Source organism: Barbus barbus, assembly GCF_936440315.1.
Source record: "Barbus barbus genome assembly, chromosome: 2".
NCBI lineage: Eukaryota > Metazoa > Chordata > Actinopteri > Cypriniformes > Cyprinidae > Barbus > Barbus barbus.
This window is the reverse complement of record NC_136730.1, coordinates 13,550,671-13,566,304: the sequence shown is the minus strand read 5'-3', so window position 1 is coordinate 13,566,304 and position 15,634 is coordinate 13,550,671. Positions and strand designations below refer to the sequence as shown.

The 15,634-nt window shown below is 37.0% G+C and overlaps 1 protein-coding gene across 4 annotated transcripts in view; it reads left to right on the top strand.

The window, feature by feature from the left end:
* The first annotated feature begins 10,904 nt into the window (after positions 1-10,904).
* The window catches only part of LOC306884645 (proprotein convertase subtilisin/kexin type 6-like), a 76,550-nt gene continuing 71,820 nt past the window's right edge, over positions 10,905-15,634 (top strand). For 2 of the 4 annotated variants that reach the window (XR_013785465.1, XR_013785466.1), the window contains exons 1-2: positions 11,032-11,560; positions 15,288-15,392. Coding sequence is in view for 1 of the 4 variants with exons in the window: in XM_079440705.1 (XP_079296831.1) it covers positions 11,405-11,560; positions 15,288-15,392 (261 nt within the window). In the remaining 3 variants the exon portion in view is untranslated. Of the gene's footprint in view, positions 11,561-15,287; positions 15,393-15,634 lie in introns of all 4 variants that reach the window. The other 2 variants (XM_079440705.1, XM_079440706.1) reach the window with 2 other exon arrangements.

Below are 15,634 nucleotides of genomic sequence, written 5' to 3'. Positions count from 1 at the left end.
ACTGGTGTTATCTATTAGTTAAATGGTTTACCCCACTCATCGATGAAAAATGTAAAATCTAAAAGAAAATACTAGTCAGTTAGCTGTTTAAGAAGCTTGCATGACAAAATTCATATTATATAGTAATAAAATGGCCAGGTAAAATATATACTACACATCCTCTGGATATGACATTGCAAAATATGATAGAAACAATATTATTATTAGTATTATTATTACCTCACCTCATTTCATAAGCAGGGACAACTTAGAAGAACTTGAAGGCAGTATGAGCGAAGCATAACATTCTCACTCAGTGCATCATATTCCCTGTACTTCCTGGCATGTAATTTCTGTGTTGGTCCCCCCCCCCAGGCTCGTGTGGCAGATCTGTTGAAAAAACAGTCAGGTGTGAAACCTGAGCATATTGCAATTCTGACCCCTTACAACGCACAGGTGTCAGAGATCAAAAAGACATTAAAGAAGAGGCATCTTGAAAATGTCTCTGTTTGCACAATCATGAAAAGCCAAGGTGTGTTATTCTAAATGCATCTTTATAGAGATTTAGATAACATTTTTAGGATTCTATTTCAATTCATGCTCAGTCTCTTTAAGTTGCATCTTTAAACAATTTTTTAGAAAAGCTTTGTTGTTTTTATTATTTTTATTTTTTATTGTTTTTCTGTTCTCTGTGTAAGCACCTTTTGTGAAGCTTGCTTTAAAGACGCTGTATAAATAATGTGTAGTGTAAATATATTATTATTATGTTTGGTAATGTGGGACAGGTAGATTTGACACAGAAAGTTTAACAGTCTGAATGTAAATTGCTGTGCACAGGAAGTGAGTGGCTATATGTGATCCTGTCTACTGTGCGCTCCTGCTCCATATCTGATATAGAAAGTGACAGACCAAGTAAAGCCTGGCTTGGAAAAAGACTCGGATTCATTACTGATCCAAATCAGGTCAATGTCGCCATAACTCGTGCACAGGATGGGCTGTGCATTCTGGGTAAGAAGTGAAGAATTCTCATACAGTGACCAAAAAAAGCCACATTAAAAACTGTAATTGTTTTATAAATCAAATGATCAAATCAGGTGACAAATGCAAACAAATTCTAGATCTTTCCTCACAACTGTAAATGTTCTATTAAAGGAATAGTTCGCCTAAAATTAGTTTTGTCATCAAACACATTTAGAGATTTTTAGCCTTACATCATTTGCTCATCAATGGATCCTCTGCAGTGAATGGGTGCCGTCAGAATGAGAGTCCAAACTGCTGATAAAAACATCACAATAATCCACAAGTAATCCACACCACTCTAGTTCATCAGTGGAATGTTTGTAAGAAACAAATCCATCATTAAGACATTTTAACTTTAAACCTTGAGTTCTGGCCAAAAGTCCATAATCCATAATAATGCTTCCTCCAGTAAAAAAAGGTTTTGGACAGTTTTTGCTTGTAAACACTCCTTGATCTGTGCATATTTCTCTTCTGATTCAGATGAAATGACTTTTTCACTGGAGCATTATTATGGACTTGTATTTTGGCTAGAAGTGACCGTTTCTTACAAACACACAGCTTTGGGCTTCACGAGTATGTTAACTGATGGACTGGAGTGGTGTGGATTACTTGTGTATCATTCTGATGTTTTTATCAGCTGTTTGGACTCTAATTCTGACGGCACCCATTCACTGCAGAGGATCCATTGTTGACCAAGTGATGTAATGCTACATTTCTCCAAATCTGATGCAGAAACAAACTCATCTACATCTTGGATACATTTTCAGGAAAATTTCCTTTTTGGGTGAACTATTCTTTTAACGTCTCACAAGCACAACTAACTAACAGCTAACTGAGACTTGTCATAGCACTTGCGTATCGTTGCTCTTTTGTTGGTTTTGATTGTTTCCATTGTCCTCATTTGCAAGTCGCTTTGAATAAAAGCGTCTGCTAAATCACTTGATGTAAATGTAAGCACAAAGCAACACAATACATAATTCTTCCTTTTTAAACCTAGATCTATTGTTTCATAATTTCAAATCAAACAAGTTTTTTTTTTATTTGCTATCTCATTATCTAATGCAATGACATGCAGTCGTTTTTACATGTAGCTTACAAGTGTCCAGAGGTCCTTTGTATATTAGCTATAAATGTTCATACCCATGTAATGTCCACTTTTTTGTTTTCTCTTAGGTAATAGTACCCTGCTGAGATGCTGTGAACTTTGGAAAAGACTCCTGCATCACTATTACAAAGAACACTGTGTAGTGAATCCAGCTAGTGACATTAAGGTCAAAAACAGAATGTCAGCAACCAAAAAATAGTTTCCCAAATCCAAACTTCTGACAGTCAGCAGGTCTGGTACACCTTGCTTATTCTAGCGAAAAACTGCCCACTTACACAGGAAACAAGGCTTTGCCCCCTGTTGAAACCCTAGACTTAGACTATGGATCCCATCTGTCTCCATTTGTCATGTTAGAGTACGGCTGTAAATGTTCAGAGGGGAAAGACAGTATTTACTGTATGTGCTGTTTGCAGACTAGCTTCTCTGGCCTTCATCTCCCCCTTTTGGCAGCCTGTCTGCAGCACTTTTTAAGGTCCATCTTGGAGACGTCTTCATGTTACAGCGCTGCTTACAGGATGTCTTTTAGAAATATTCTGCAGATGTGGTGCTTAAGAGCAGCTGCTGCCTTTGGAGGATGTGGAGAGTTTGTTGGGATTCCAACATGTTTAAGAAAAGAGTTTTTAGGCATTCTGACCTGACTTGTGTTATTAACCAAATTCCAGTGTAACTCTTCCTATTTTTTATTTTTTAGTTTCATGTTGTAATATTTACAGTGCAACAACAAGGAATGTTCTGTAGGATTTAGTTTTGGATTGCAATGCAAAAAAAGTTGGTCAGTTGGCAATCTTGTTCACTTTTAATCTGAGGGTGCAGGGTTCATGTCCCTGCCATGAGTCAGTCGTGGTCTAATGGTTAGAGAGTCGGATTTATAACCCAAAGGTCACAGGTTTGAATCTGGGTACTAGCAGGGATTGTAGATGGGGCGAGTGAATGATGATCACTCTCTTCTACCCTCAATACCACGACTGAGGTGAGCCCCTTGAGCAAGGCACTGAACCCCACTGCAAAAAAATAGCGTATCTTACTTAGTATTTTTGTCTTGTTTCTAGTCAAAATATATAAAAATACTTAAATCAATATGCAGTTACTAGATAAGCAAAATGCACTTAATTTAGAAATCATTAAAAATCTTACATTTTCCTTACAAATTCATATGAAATGTTTACGTTTTACGATGAGGAAACACGTTTTTTGTAGGTCAATGCATTTATTTAGCAATAAAAATACTAGCACTCCGTTGTGTACCAAAACCTGAACTGAGAATGCTTTTTAAATTCCAATTAATTTGTAAATCTAAATGGAATTCAGACTGAAGTAGCAAACAGAATGCAGAATTGCAATTAGACTTTAAATACAAAGAATTAAATTAGCCAAAGTGCATTTGAATGATGGTTTCATTAGGTCATGTCTGAAAGTTCACTTTAGTTTTTACAGGTTTAAGTATAATATACTTTATATTATTATATAATTATTAAAAATTAATAAATTAATTTCATGGACCAATGTGGAAGACTTTTTACTATAATGCAATTTTAGTGGCAATATGTTCTCTACGGTACTGAAACATCAGTATGATCGCATGACATGCATACATTAGGCCAGAGGTCTTCAACCCTGCTCCTGGGGACCCACTCTCCTGGAAAGTTTATTTCCAACCTGCTTCAGCACACCTGCCTGCAATATTCAAGCAGTCTTGAGGAGCTTGACTGGTCGCTTCAGGTGTGTTTGATTAGGGTTGTAGCTAAACTCTTCAGGATAGTGGGTCCCCAGGAACAGGGTTGAAGACCTCTGCATTAGGCTGTTATCAAAAAGTAATATGTACTTTACTGAATGGGATTGGTTTTGTGTAGGTGACCTTTTTGCAATTCTACACCATTCAAGAAAACCATTCATTTGATGTCATTTGTTCTATGACCAAACATGTTGTTACTTGCGCAAAACAAATACCACAGCTCACATTCATGAAAAATAATTTTGAATGGCTTTGGCATGATTGGACTTTTTCCCCCCAAACGTGTTGTTTTTATCCATTTCAGCTGTAATTTTCTAAGTCTTATCTAATTTAAAAAGGTGTTATTTATGCTTAAACCACTTTAAATGTGTAGCTACAGTTTACTCTGACAACGTGTAGAGGAGGATCCATACTGTGTCCTCAACCGCGCCAAATCACATAAAATAAATAATTAATGTGAATATACACAGTCACTAGAAGCTCTTCTCTGTGCCTAAGTACACTCCACGTACCTGTTGTATTATCACAATGTTTTCCCTCTGATGGCTTATTGCTTTATTTTATGTTCATCTTGCTTAGCTTTGCGCTTCATTTTGACCTTATTTACATAGTCTCATGATCTCTCCCTCTCTCTCTCTCTGTCCATCTTTCTCTTTGTGAGTCAGATAGTGTTATTGAGACGCAGTGAGTGGCTCTTTCTGGCAGACTCTGTAATTGGGCTGTCATATGGCTGTTGCTCTGTGGAATCGGTCTCCGTGAGTGTACGCATTATACATTGAGCTGAGAAATGCTGTCTTGATCTCACTGAAGCATCTCTGAAAAAATGAGCTCTGTGGAGGTGAACGTGAAGCGATGGCCCGGCCCACCCACACTCTAGCAAAATACTTCACATAATGAAAATTTAGGACTGGGCAATGGACATTAGCTAAAAGATTACAGGATATTTTAAGTCTTTGACAAAATGTGTATCTTGATATTTGTGTTTTTGAAAAGTTCATTTTTATGTATTAAAGAGGAATCCAGATTTCCTCAGTGTTTATTAAAGTTGGTGACATGGTGATAAACAGAATGCTCTTTGGGTTTATAATGACAAGCTATTGACAAAATAAATTTTTTTCCCCTCGAATTTCACTAATCTGACCGCATCTTAAATAACTTTGGATAAATTATCTGGAAAATGCATAAATGCTTGCCATCATATACTTCACTGAAACATTTCAATATAAAAACACTTTGTGATTTGCTTCTGGCCAACCTTGTATTCAAATATTTAGTATGACCCATTTGTAGCTACATGTAAATAATCAGGCAATGTATAGTAGCCTACACTCTCTGAAAAAAAAAAGTAGGCTACAAAACTGTCACTGGGGTGGTACCCTTTCACAAAGTACTAATATGTACTATCTAGTGTACAAATATGTACCTTTTAGCTTTTGTATCTTTGGGTCGTGATAGCTTTGTACTTTTTTCTGAGAGTGTGTATGCTGATTTCAAGGCTTCAGAACAGTGACCTTCAAATATTCACCATAAACTTTAGCCATGATTAAATCAACACATCAGTCAACACATTGTTTGATATGCATGTGAAAATAAATAAATGTTTAACGAGGTCTGGACATGCGTTCAGAGTTCTGGAACGGTGCGAACAAAACAAAATCAAGGAATCAAGGGTTTGATTCTTTAGCCAGTTTGGCCGTGTTCGAACTGTTGAAGACTTGATGATTTGAATCCCAAATCATGATAGTCAGAAACAGATAGATCGCTTATATAGTATATTTGTCTTGATTTATTCTGGCCTCGGGTCCCAACACAAGGGCCAACAGATTTCACCTATGGGCACTGCTCAAGAGACTCTCTGTTACTGCAGGCTTGTTTGTACCATTGCCCAGACAAACTACAAATAAGTTAAAAGAGGGTCCAAGGAGCAGGAGGCTTCCAGAAAAAAATGCCTGACATTGCTCTGCAGACCAAACGCTTGTCACAAGTGCTCAGTGCTTAGCTTGCTTTTATTCCCAAACTCATGTCCATTATAATCGCTGATTGACCTTGCATGGCATTTCCTATGGATTTTCCCCTCGTTTGTGGGAGTTAATTAACTTGTGGAAAGCCCACTGGTGATGCCGTGCTGCGTTCAGCTCGCTGTAACTTAATTCGGGACTAATCTGTATAAAATGGGCAGTTTGTGCCAAGAAAGACTCAAGGTTGTGCTGGGATTTCACAAACCTGATGCCAGTGCTATGCAACACATTGCAAATGACTCGAATCAAAGGAAAGCTGGGACGAATTTTAGCAAGACAAATAAGTCTTAGATTCATTTAACCCTCTGGGGACTGAGGTGATTTTGGGGCCCTTGAGATGTTTTGACATGCCCTGATATTTGTGCTTATTTCAGCTACTTATAACATACTATTGACCAACATGTATTTTTTTGTATTCAGCACAAACTGTGCTACAATAATATGTGACCAAGATGGATGTACATGTTTGCATGTTTTAGAAAAAAAATATTATGCGTGGTTAGTAAGTTTTGGGAAGTTTTTTTTAGCTGAAATAAGGCCATAAAACCCACACTAAATCGTCCTGAATAAGACTTTTGAGTAATCAGTCTTGTAGGCTAGAATATTTACTTCACAATTATGTGAAAATCATTCTGCTTAATCATTCACAGAAAACAATATATTAATTAAAATTTTTAAAGACATGTTTTGTGATTGAAAGCCAATATGCGAGGGAGTGGTAATGGCCTTGAATATGAAGTGATTTTCACCTGAGAGACAAAGGGCCCTCCCCTAAAGCTGCTAATGGGCCATCAGTGTGACTGTGACTGAGGCAGGTAAGAGAGTGTGAGGAGACTGAAAAAATTTTCTTTTTTTAATTGTTTGTATTTTATTTACAACACAGTATAATCAAAACATACATAATGAGGGTCAAAGACACATTATTGTGCACACTGATCTAACCACAGATCTGTGAACAGACTTTAACTCATTTCTGCAACAGATTCGGTTCAACAAGTGAAACAAGTACCTGACATTTACTTACGTCCATGGATTCAAGAAGAAAAAAACAATCAGTAGTCAAGGATCTTGTTTTACCATAGAATATCAGTGTAGTTGAACATCAAACTGTGTTCCTCTGAGAGCACTGTACCAACATCAGAAGGAAGTCATCAGGATTCATCTGTGGTTCAGATACCTGATTCAATAAAATACAAACAACCAAAAACATTTGTGAGCATGTTAACATCAGGAGCATCTATATATAAAAGTCTTGTACTTGGGACAGAGCAAAGTACGCTACTAATAAACTAGGGAACATTTAATCGTGTTTATCTAAATCTAAAGGGACATCTGTGGATTTAAACAGATGTCTGCGAGATTGCAGGACTTCATTTTATGACATTGACTCATTTGGGACGTTTGCCTGAAATCCTATTATAATTCCGTGCAAATAGAATTATGTAATTATAATTTCTCTCTCTCTCTCTCTCTCTCTCTCACACACACACACACACGCACACACACACACACACAGCGCTTGTTTTTTTACTTTAGTGAGTTTCATTAATACGTTCAAACTGTAGGTGGCAGCATTCTCATATAATTACAACCTGATTTCCTGAAAAATCATCAAATTCTGTATCACAAACATTTCTATTGCAATAGAATTAAGGTTTTTTTTAAAAAGATTTTTGCAATAAATAATATAAATCTATAATTTCTATATGTGTAAGTTGAAATTTATATTTGATATGAATATAGAAAGATAGAGATTATATAATAATATAATATATGAAAGTATATTTTTAACAACATTTTTCCTTTTAGATGCATATTATATATTATATAATATTTTCTACAGTGTCTGTTATTTATGTTTTAATAATATTTCACTCCCTTGAAAGATAATTAATTTTTTGCTTTTAAAAGCCTCATTTACTAGCATGGTCCATTTACTATCCAGGGGTGCATTTCCCAAAAGCATCGTTAGCCAACTATGGTCGTGACACCCCCCCCACCACCCCGATCAGTGGGAGACAATCACTGATAGTAGTTTTTAGTTGAGCGGATTCTACTGTGACTTTCTGAAAGTACACTTTGGCTTCAAGACATCTCAAGTTTCTGCATTTTTTATCAATATGTACAACAGATGTGAGATGCTGTTAGATATGACATAACACAGGTCTCTATTTAGTCAAACCACAGAGAAATCCAGCACACTAAACTGGATCTAATTTTTAATCTTATAATGCCAAAATAAAAAGTAGCCACATACAGAAGAGGCTTTATGTAGAAAAATGTCCAATTGTGCAAAGAGCACTATGATAAACAGGTTACTGGCTGATTGACATGTCCACCTGTTAACCTCTAACACTAACATACCTGCCAGCACTGAAGAAATCATGAGAAATTCAGCTGGCCAAGATCTCTGGAGCGAAGCGCAAGCCAACTCTACCTGCCAAAATCTCCTCTGTGGGCAGCAAAAAAACATTATGCAACCACCCCATTTGGAGTTTAAAGTGATTTTGGAGGAAAATGGTACAGGATAAAGATGTGCTTGCATTTAAATTGCAGCACGTACAATATACAATATAGAAAAACAGCGAATCCTAAAAACCTGTGCCTTTCCACTAAACATATGGTATCTATAACGTTATTCTGGTTAAAAATGAAAATCTGCTGAAAATGCATATCTTCAGGCCATCCAAGATGGACATGAGTTTCTTTCTTCATCAACAGATTTGGAGATGTTTAGCGTTATATCACTTGCTCAGCAATAGATCCTCTGCAGTGAATGGGTGCCGTCAGAATGAGAGTCAAAACAGCTGATCAAAACATCACAATAATCCACAAGTAACCCACACCACTCCAGTCCATCGATTAGAGAAAAGCTGTGCGTTTTTAATAAACAAATCCACCATTAATTTTACCCTGTGGTCTCCCTTATCAATAATCAATAATAATGCTTTCTCCAGTGAAAAAGTCAGTCCCCTGTTGTCCTTTCACATCCAAATCTGTCCAAATATTTGTTTAAAATTGTTTTAGACTGTTTTCACTAAACAGTGCTTGATCTGTGCATATTTCTCTCTTGATTCAGAGGAGACGACTTTTTCACCGGAGAAACCAATATTATGGATAGAGGACTCGTATTTTAGCAGCTTTTCACTTCACAAGACAGTAATTGGTGTTATTGTGATGTTTTTATCAGCTGTTTGGACTCATTCTGACAGCACTCATTCACTGCAGAGGATGTATTGGTGATGAAATGCTAAATTTCTCCAAATCTGTTCTGATGAAGAAACAAACTTATCTACATCTCAGGGTGGGTAACTTTTGGGTGAACTGTTTCTTGAATAAATGCCTTTAGTTAAGACATTTTAAAACCTGGCGCACATATTAGCATTTTAAGGTATCTGCTTCCGATGCAAAAGTTTTCCAAAAGGTAAGATTATGTTGCCTTCTGAGACACATCATTTGGCATCCCTTTCCAAACAAGACAATCCCATAATGCACCACAAAATCTTAACTCTATATAAAATGGTGGATTAAGTCATCAATTATAACGAAACTAATAAACATGCAGCCTGAATCTCTGTTTTGAAACATTCAGCATTTCTCATGTTACGGCCTATGTTTTGTAAACTTTAGCTGCGCTGTCACATCTAAATTTAGACTATTGGTGTTGTTTCTCATAAACAGGGATATTCTGATCTTTAACAAGTGGGAAACGGAGTGCGTCTGGCCTTTTTTTCTAACTCTGCAGGGAAGGCACAGATGGTACAGATAGAAGTAGAAAAGGAGAATTATATCACAGTTTTTTGAAGCAGAACTTGGCTTAGAATTCACTTTGTATCAGTGCTGTTATGCAGCTTGAGGTAATAAAACAGAGAAAACAAAGGACATAACAGACAAATCTTTTGCATGAGCATTACAACTGCAGCCATCATGCAAATCATTCAAAGTGGGATCTAAAGTCGGAGACGCCAGTGAAAATGCTTCTGTTTTGCATTTTCTAATTTAAATAAAGGAATAGTTCGCCCCAAAATTAAAATTTTCTGAGAAATCACCTCCAGGCTATCATGGATCCTCTGTAGTTAATGGGTGCCATCAGAATGAGAGCCCAGTGTCTTGTGAATCAAAAAAATCCATTGGTGATGGATTTTTATTTTTTATTTATCTATTTTTTTTTTTTTTACAAAAATGCAGCTTTTTACTTCACAAGACATTAACTGATGGACTGGAGTGGTGTGGATTACTTGTGGATTATGGTGATGTTTTTATCAGCTGTTTGGACTCTCATTCTGACGGCACCCATTCACTGCAGAGCATCCATTGCTGAGACAGTGATGCAATGGCACATTTCTCCTGATCTGTTCCCATGAAGAAACAAACTCATCTACAACTTGGATGGCCTGAGGATGACTTAAAATAACTTTTTGGATCGATTTCATTATAGCAGCACTCAAGCTGACAACAAAACTTTTATTTTCAGGACTAGATTTTTAATGTGGTCTTTTGGATCCTGTATATGTTTGTTCATCAGTTTGGTTACGATGTGCTTTCATCAGATCTGAATATTGACAACAGGACAATGTCAACCGAGCTCTTGAAACACCTCTAGATTCAGAGCATTGCTCCTGTCTCAAAACACTCTCAGCATGATTACAGTGACTAAATGCATTTATATTTTTTTTTTTTTATTACTTAAATTTTTTGTTGTGTATGTGAGTTAGTGTGTAAAGTGAGATGCTAATGAAAAGTTGAAAATCACACTTTATTATCTAATGCATTTAACTTTTTGCAAATCATTTTGGGGCTGTTGGATACAGTTCTCACATGTCCAGGTCATATTTTATGCATAAATGAAAAGTAAATCAATTAAAAAATCTATCTATCTATCTATCTATCTATCTATCTATCTATAAAGGGAGAAGTCGTGATGGCTGTAAAATTAAGATTATTATAATTCTGTCTTTCTTTTCCATTTGGTTTGAACACCGTCTTGACAGGTGCCATGACTCATCTCTTAACAGTTAGAAATACAGGCTACTTGTACTTCTGTTCAGTCATTATGAGAATTACCTGTGAGGTGTGAATCTGCATTTCAGCTCCAAGGAAACGATATGCATGCCTCATACAGTTACTTGCACGCCACTTGTCTGGATAAAAACGCCTTTATTGGGTGTATGTGAAACACTTTGCTAAGTGCAGCGCGCAAATGCAAGCCATAAGCTCGTGCTGCTAACCTCAATAATAGCGCGCTCTCGTTCGGTCATAGGCTTACATGACAACACTTATATCGGCTGGCGTGCCATCTGTCGAGAAACGGGACAAATATTTCAGGGTTACTAAACTAGAGCTCCCAAATTAAACGATAAAACGGGATGCAGAGCGGTGAAGGGGAGAGAATAATGCGGGAGTAACTCAGGGATGTTTTGGATGTATTGCGTGCCAGGACTGAAGGTTTGCTGCCCATCTACTGGCTCGTGTTTTAATGAGTTTAGAGGCGAGCGCTCCTGCGTGAATCATTTATCTCAAAGTTAACCGGCTGGACTGTCGACGAGCAATATGCGGTTGTTGGTTGGTTTTGTTTTGTCAACTTTTTGGCTTTGGGAAGCGTCGCTTTCTCGCGTTTACACCAATCACTGGGCTGTTCGGATCCCTGAAGGACCAGTGGAAGCTGATAAACTCGCTTCAAAATATGGCTTTACTAATTTGGGTCAGGTAAGCATATTTTTGTGTTTCTAATTTATTTTCCTGGTTACTATAAATGATGGGAAACGCATACGTCTGTTACATGTCCAAGAGAACACAATATCACTGGTATGAGACCATTATCAAAAACTAACAAGTTAGGTCATGCATAAATTACGCAAATATTTACGCACTACAATGCTCTGCGGAGGGCTTTCATGCTTCGCACGCAGCGGTTCGCAGGTGTATTTTTAAAACTGGGAAATATCGTCTTGCCAAAATGTAAACAACTAGAATGATACAGTCAATTTATCATTAACTGTTTTAGCGCTTGGCTAATTAAATATTCACGAGCAGCGAGGTAATTGCTCAAAATATTAAACAGTAAGGTGAAATAAGTTAATTCGACTGATGAAGAGACGATTATTTTTAACAATTTTGTTGTTCCAAGGCTAAGACGAACAGAGCAGACATGCTGATACCAATCCAGGTTGTCTGCTGTTGCCAATCAACCTCATAATGCAAATGAAAAGGTTTCCCAAGGGTTTACAAAAGTTTTTTGGGAAATCTGCAGGATTACTTAATAACTCAGTGTAGCCAGTAATGGAACAAGATAACTCAGAATGGTTCAAAATGACTGAATCTGCGTTTAAACAAATGGTTTTCAGCTGGTTGTGCTTCAGGATACATGTTTTACAATAAAGTAGGGGCCCAACACAACAAAACTGTTCATTGTACAAATGACATTGGCTGAAAATTCACACTTGTGTTTTGATGGTTTTTGATTGGTGTGCCTGCCAATAATAAATTGTGACTTGTTTGGTGATTGCCCCAAATCATGCAAGTGAAGCTGTATTTAATGCATCTTGCTAATACTTTGTATAATTTTCGTCATGCGTTTTCAAGTAGAGGACAGCAAACAAACTCCATCTGGAACCATGTAATCATTTTGCTAACGAGTGTGAAAATTTCCCTCCTTCTACTTGAAAATAGTTGACTTGTATAGTGGGGGGAGATTGATCAGCCAGTCAATGAGAAGCTAAATTTGATCTACCCTGCATACCAGTGTGCATACTATCCACCCTATCTGCCCTAAATAGTATTAAAAATTACTACTATCACATAGAATTTAGGATGGATAGTGTGCACATTGGGACACAGGCATAGTTTCTAACACTGTGACTAGTCTAATGTAATGTTTCATTATTTATTTTCAAATGAAGGTGGGGGAATTCGGAGTTATAAATGTTTAGAATTGGAATGCTTTGCAAGATTGGAAATGGGAAATTTCAGCCTGAGTGTTCCCACTTCTGACTTGTCTGGATCACAGCATTACCTGCTAAATTAGACCACCCACACTTGCCTTCTATAAAACTACAACCCCTAAAAACATGTGAACCAACAAACCTGAGAACTTGATTGGCTAATACTTGTTTTTTGTTGTGGTTTAAAGAGTCCAGACATATCGAAGCATAAATTTTAGTGACATGCTAATTTTATGTGATTTTTACCAAAATTGTATGCTGAGCCTTTAACAATTTTAAGTATCAAAAAGCCACTAGGATTTCCAAATACTGGAAGAGCCTTTGGGTTTCTCTTGGTCGATGGCTGTATTTCTTAATATTCTTGCAGTTTGTCCAGAATTGCCCCTCTATCCTTAAATTAACTCTTCTTAACCATGTTTACATCGTGAGAACTTGATAAATCATACTGTGGATTGTTTGAACACGTTGTTCAGCTCTTGTTTCCCCAAGACATCCACACTGTATGGAATGCACCTCTGTCTTAGAGGGCCTTAGGGCATCCGGAGGTGGTGTTTGCTCAAATTAACACCGTCTACGTTAATAGTATGCCTTGAATTTGGTGTCTGTGAATTCATTTTTCTCCAAGGCTTCAACATGATCTCCTCAAGCTAACCTCTGAAGTCTGTGAAGCTTTGTTTTGAGAGGATTGCTTGCTCATTGTCCCATCATAGTGACATCTCTTGTATTTCTTTGGTAAAAGTACAAAGTTGTCTCTCAAGGTTATTTTAAGCCCACTTTGTCTCCTAATGCATACATCTCAGTTCTGCTCTGTGTGTTCTGACAGCAAGGAGAATCAATGTGAGTGAGCAAAAAAAAAAAAAAAATAATAATAATAAAGTGACGGCCTTCCTGAAAGATAAACACATGTGCATGGATTCTTCCCCACATTTTGGCAAAGGTATGTTCAATATTACACCCTCTCAAATGTTACAAAAGAAAACCTTGTTTTCAAGATTAAATACTCTGCTCAGTGTGTCCTGACAGCAAGGAGAATCAACCTGAGTAAGCAAAGAATCGTAGAGTTAATTTACAGACAGGCATCCTGAAAGATAAACACGTGCATTAATTCTTCTCCATATTTTTGGCAAAAGCATATTCAATAATGTTAGAAAAGAAAACCTTATTTTCAAGATTAAATACTTAAATGATAAGTTCACAGACTTCTCTCAAAGAATAAAAACAACAAAAAACAAAGCTACAACCAGTTATTAACCAGATACCACTGAAACGAATAAGAAGTATTGTAAAATTAATCTTAACTGTTGCAAATTGTCTGACTTCTCTTATATAACAGCTTTTTTTGTGTGTAAACTCTAAAAACAGATAAATCCAAAACCAGTGTTTGATGTTGGTGGTGACGATTAGCTGATAGACTGTCCATTCATTAAAAGATGTTTTCCATGCATTTGTTGCTGCTGTAAATTAATCCAGTATTTTTGCAGCATCTTCATTAAACATTCATACTCCCACACTCTCAGGGAAATAGTTACAAAAAGCTGTCGCTGGGGCAGTATCTTTTCAAAAGGTACACCTTTGTACGTAAAGGATACATATTGGTAACTTTAAAGTACATATTAGTGCCTAAAGTGTATATTAATACCATGGAGGTACAAAAGTGAACTGTTTGAAAAGGTACCACCCCAGTGACAGCTTTTGCATTTTTTTTTTCTGAGAGTGCAGAACAGACATTTGTTTAGAGCTCAGGAAAGAAACAGAAGTCATTTGCCTTATTACAAGTCAGTGTACCATCAGAATAATGATAAATTATATTTCAAGGTAAAAAACAAAGTTGTTACAATTTGTGCGCTGTATATTCTGTCTTTAATCTTTGAAATGTTCCAAACGTTCTAAAATTCCGATTCAAAAATGACATCATTCCAAGTTTGATGTCATGAACACTAAAATGCATTTGGAACTTTGCAGTTGTGATGTGACAATTTAAATATGATGGAATGAGAATGCCATTTGCAATTATGAAATTTTTATTAATTTCATTTGAGTCTGTTCCTTGTGCAAAGGAAAATGATGGACTCTCATTGACAAAATAACAGCATGCAGGTTTGGGACAACATAATATTCCGTTAACTGTTTGTCTCGGAAGTGGTGGTGTGTGTGATAGATGTGCTGCGTATCATAGTCAGCTCTTGAGGGCAGTAGGCATGTGTCAGCTAGACTTCGCCTTCCACGGCACCACCCACTGTGTGCAATATGTCCATTCTACAGAGATTCACTTGTGGCGAAAACACTAATTATGAGGTTTGAACAGCAATCCATGTGCATGAAGCTTTTACACTGGGGTCTGTGTTGATATAGGTTCCTTTTGGGTAGGATAGCCCCTGCCAAGATGCAATTTCTCTCCACCAAAGCTGTCTGATAAAAGTTAATTTCATGGCTTTTTCAAATGTGTGACCTTGATTTTCCCATGCTGTTTTTCATGGTTGTTTGTTCTGTAGATCGGAGGACTGGAGCACCATTACCATTTCCATCACAGTAGGGTGGTGCGCAGATCCACCTTTGCCACCAGAGGTGCTCACAGCTTCATTCACATGGACCCGAAGGTAAGCCTTCCCTCCTGTGGCCACATTACCATCACCAAACCCTCTACCAATGACAAGAATGACACTTGAAATGCTTGCAAGTTGATGGAATAGTTCCAAAATTCCAAGACAATGTATTTATCATCAAGATATCCAGGATGTAGAGGAGTTTGTTTCTTCAGATTTGGAGATGTGTAGCATGATATCACCTGATCCTCTGCAGTGAATGGGTGCCATCAGAATGAGAGTCCAAACAGCTGATA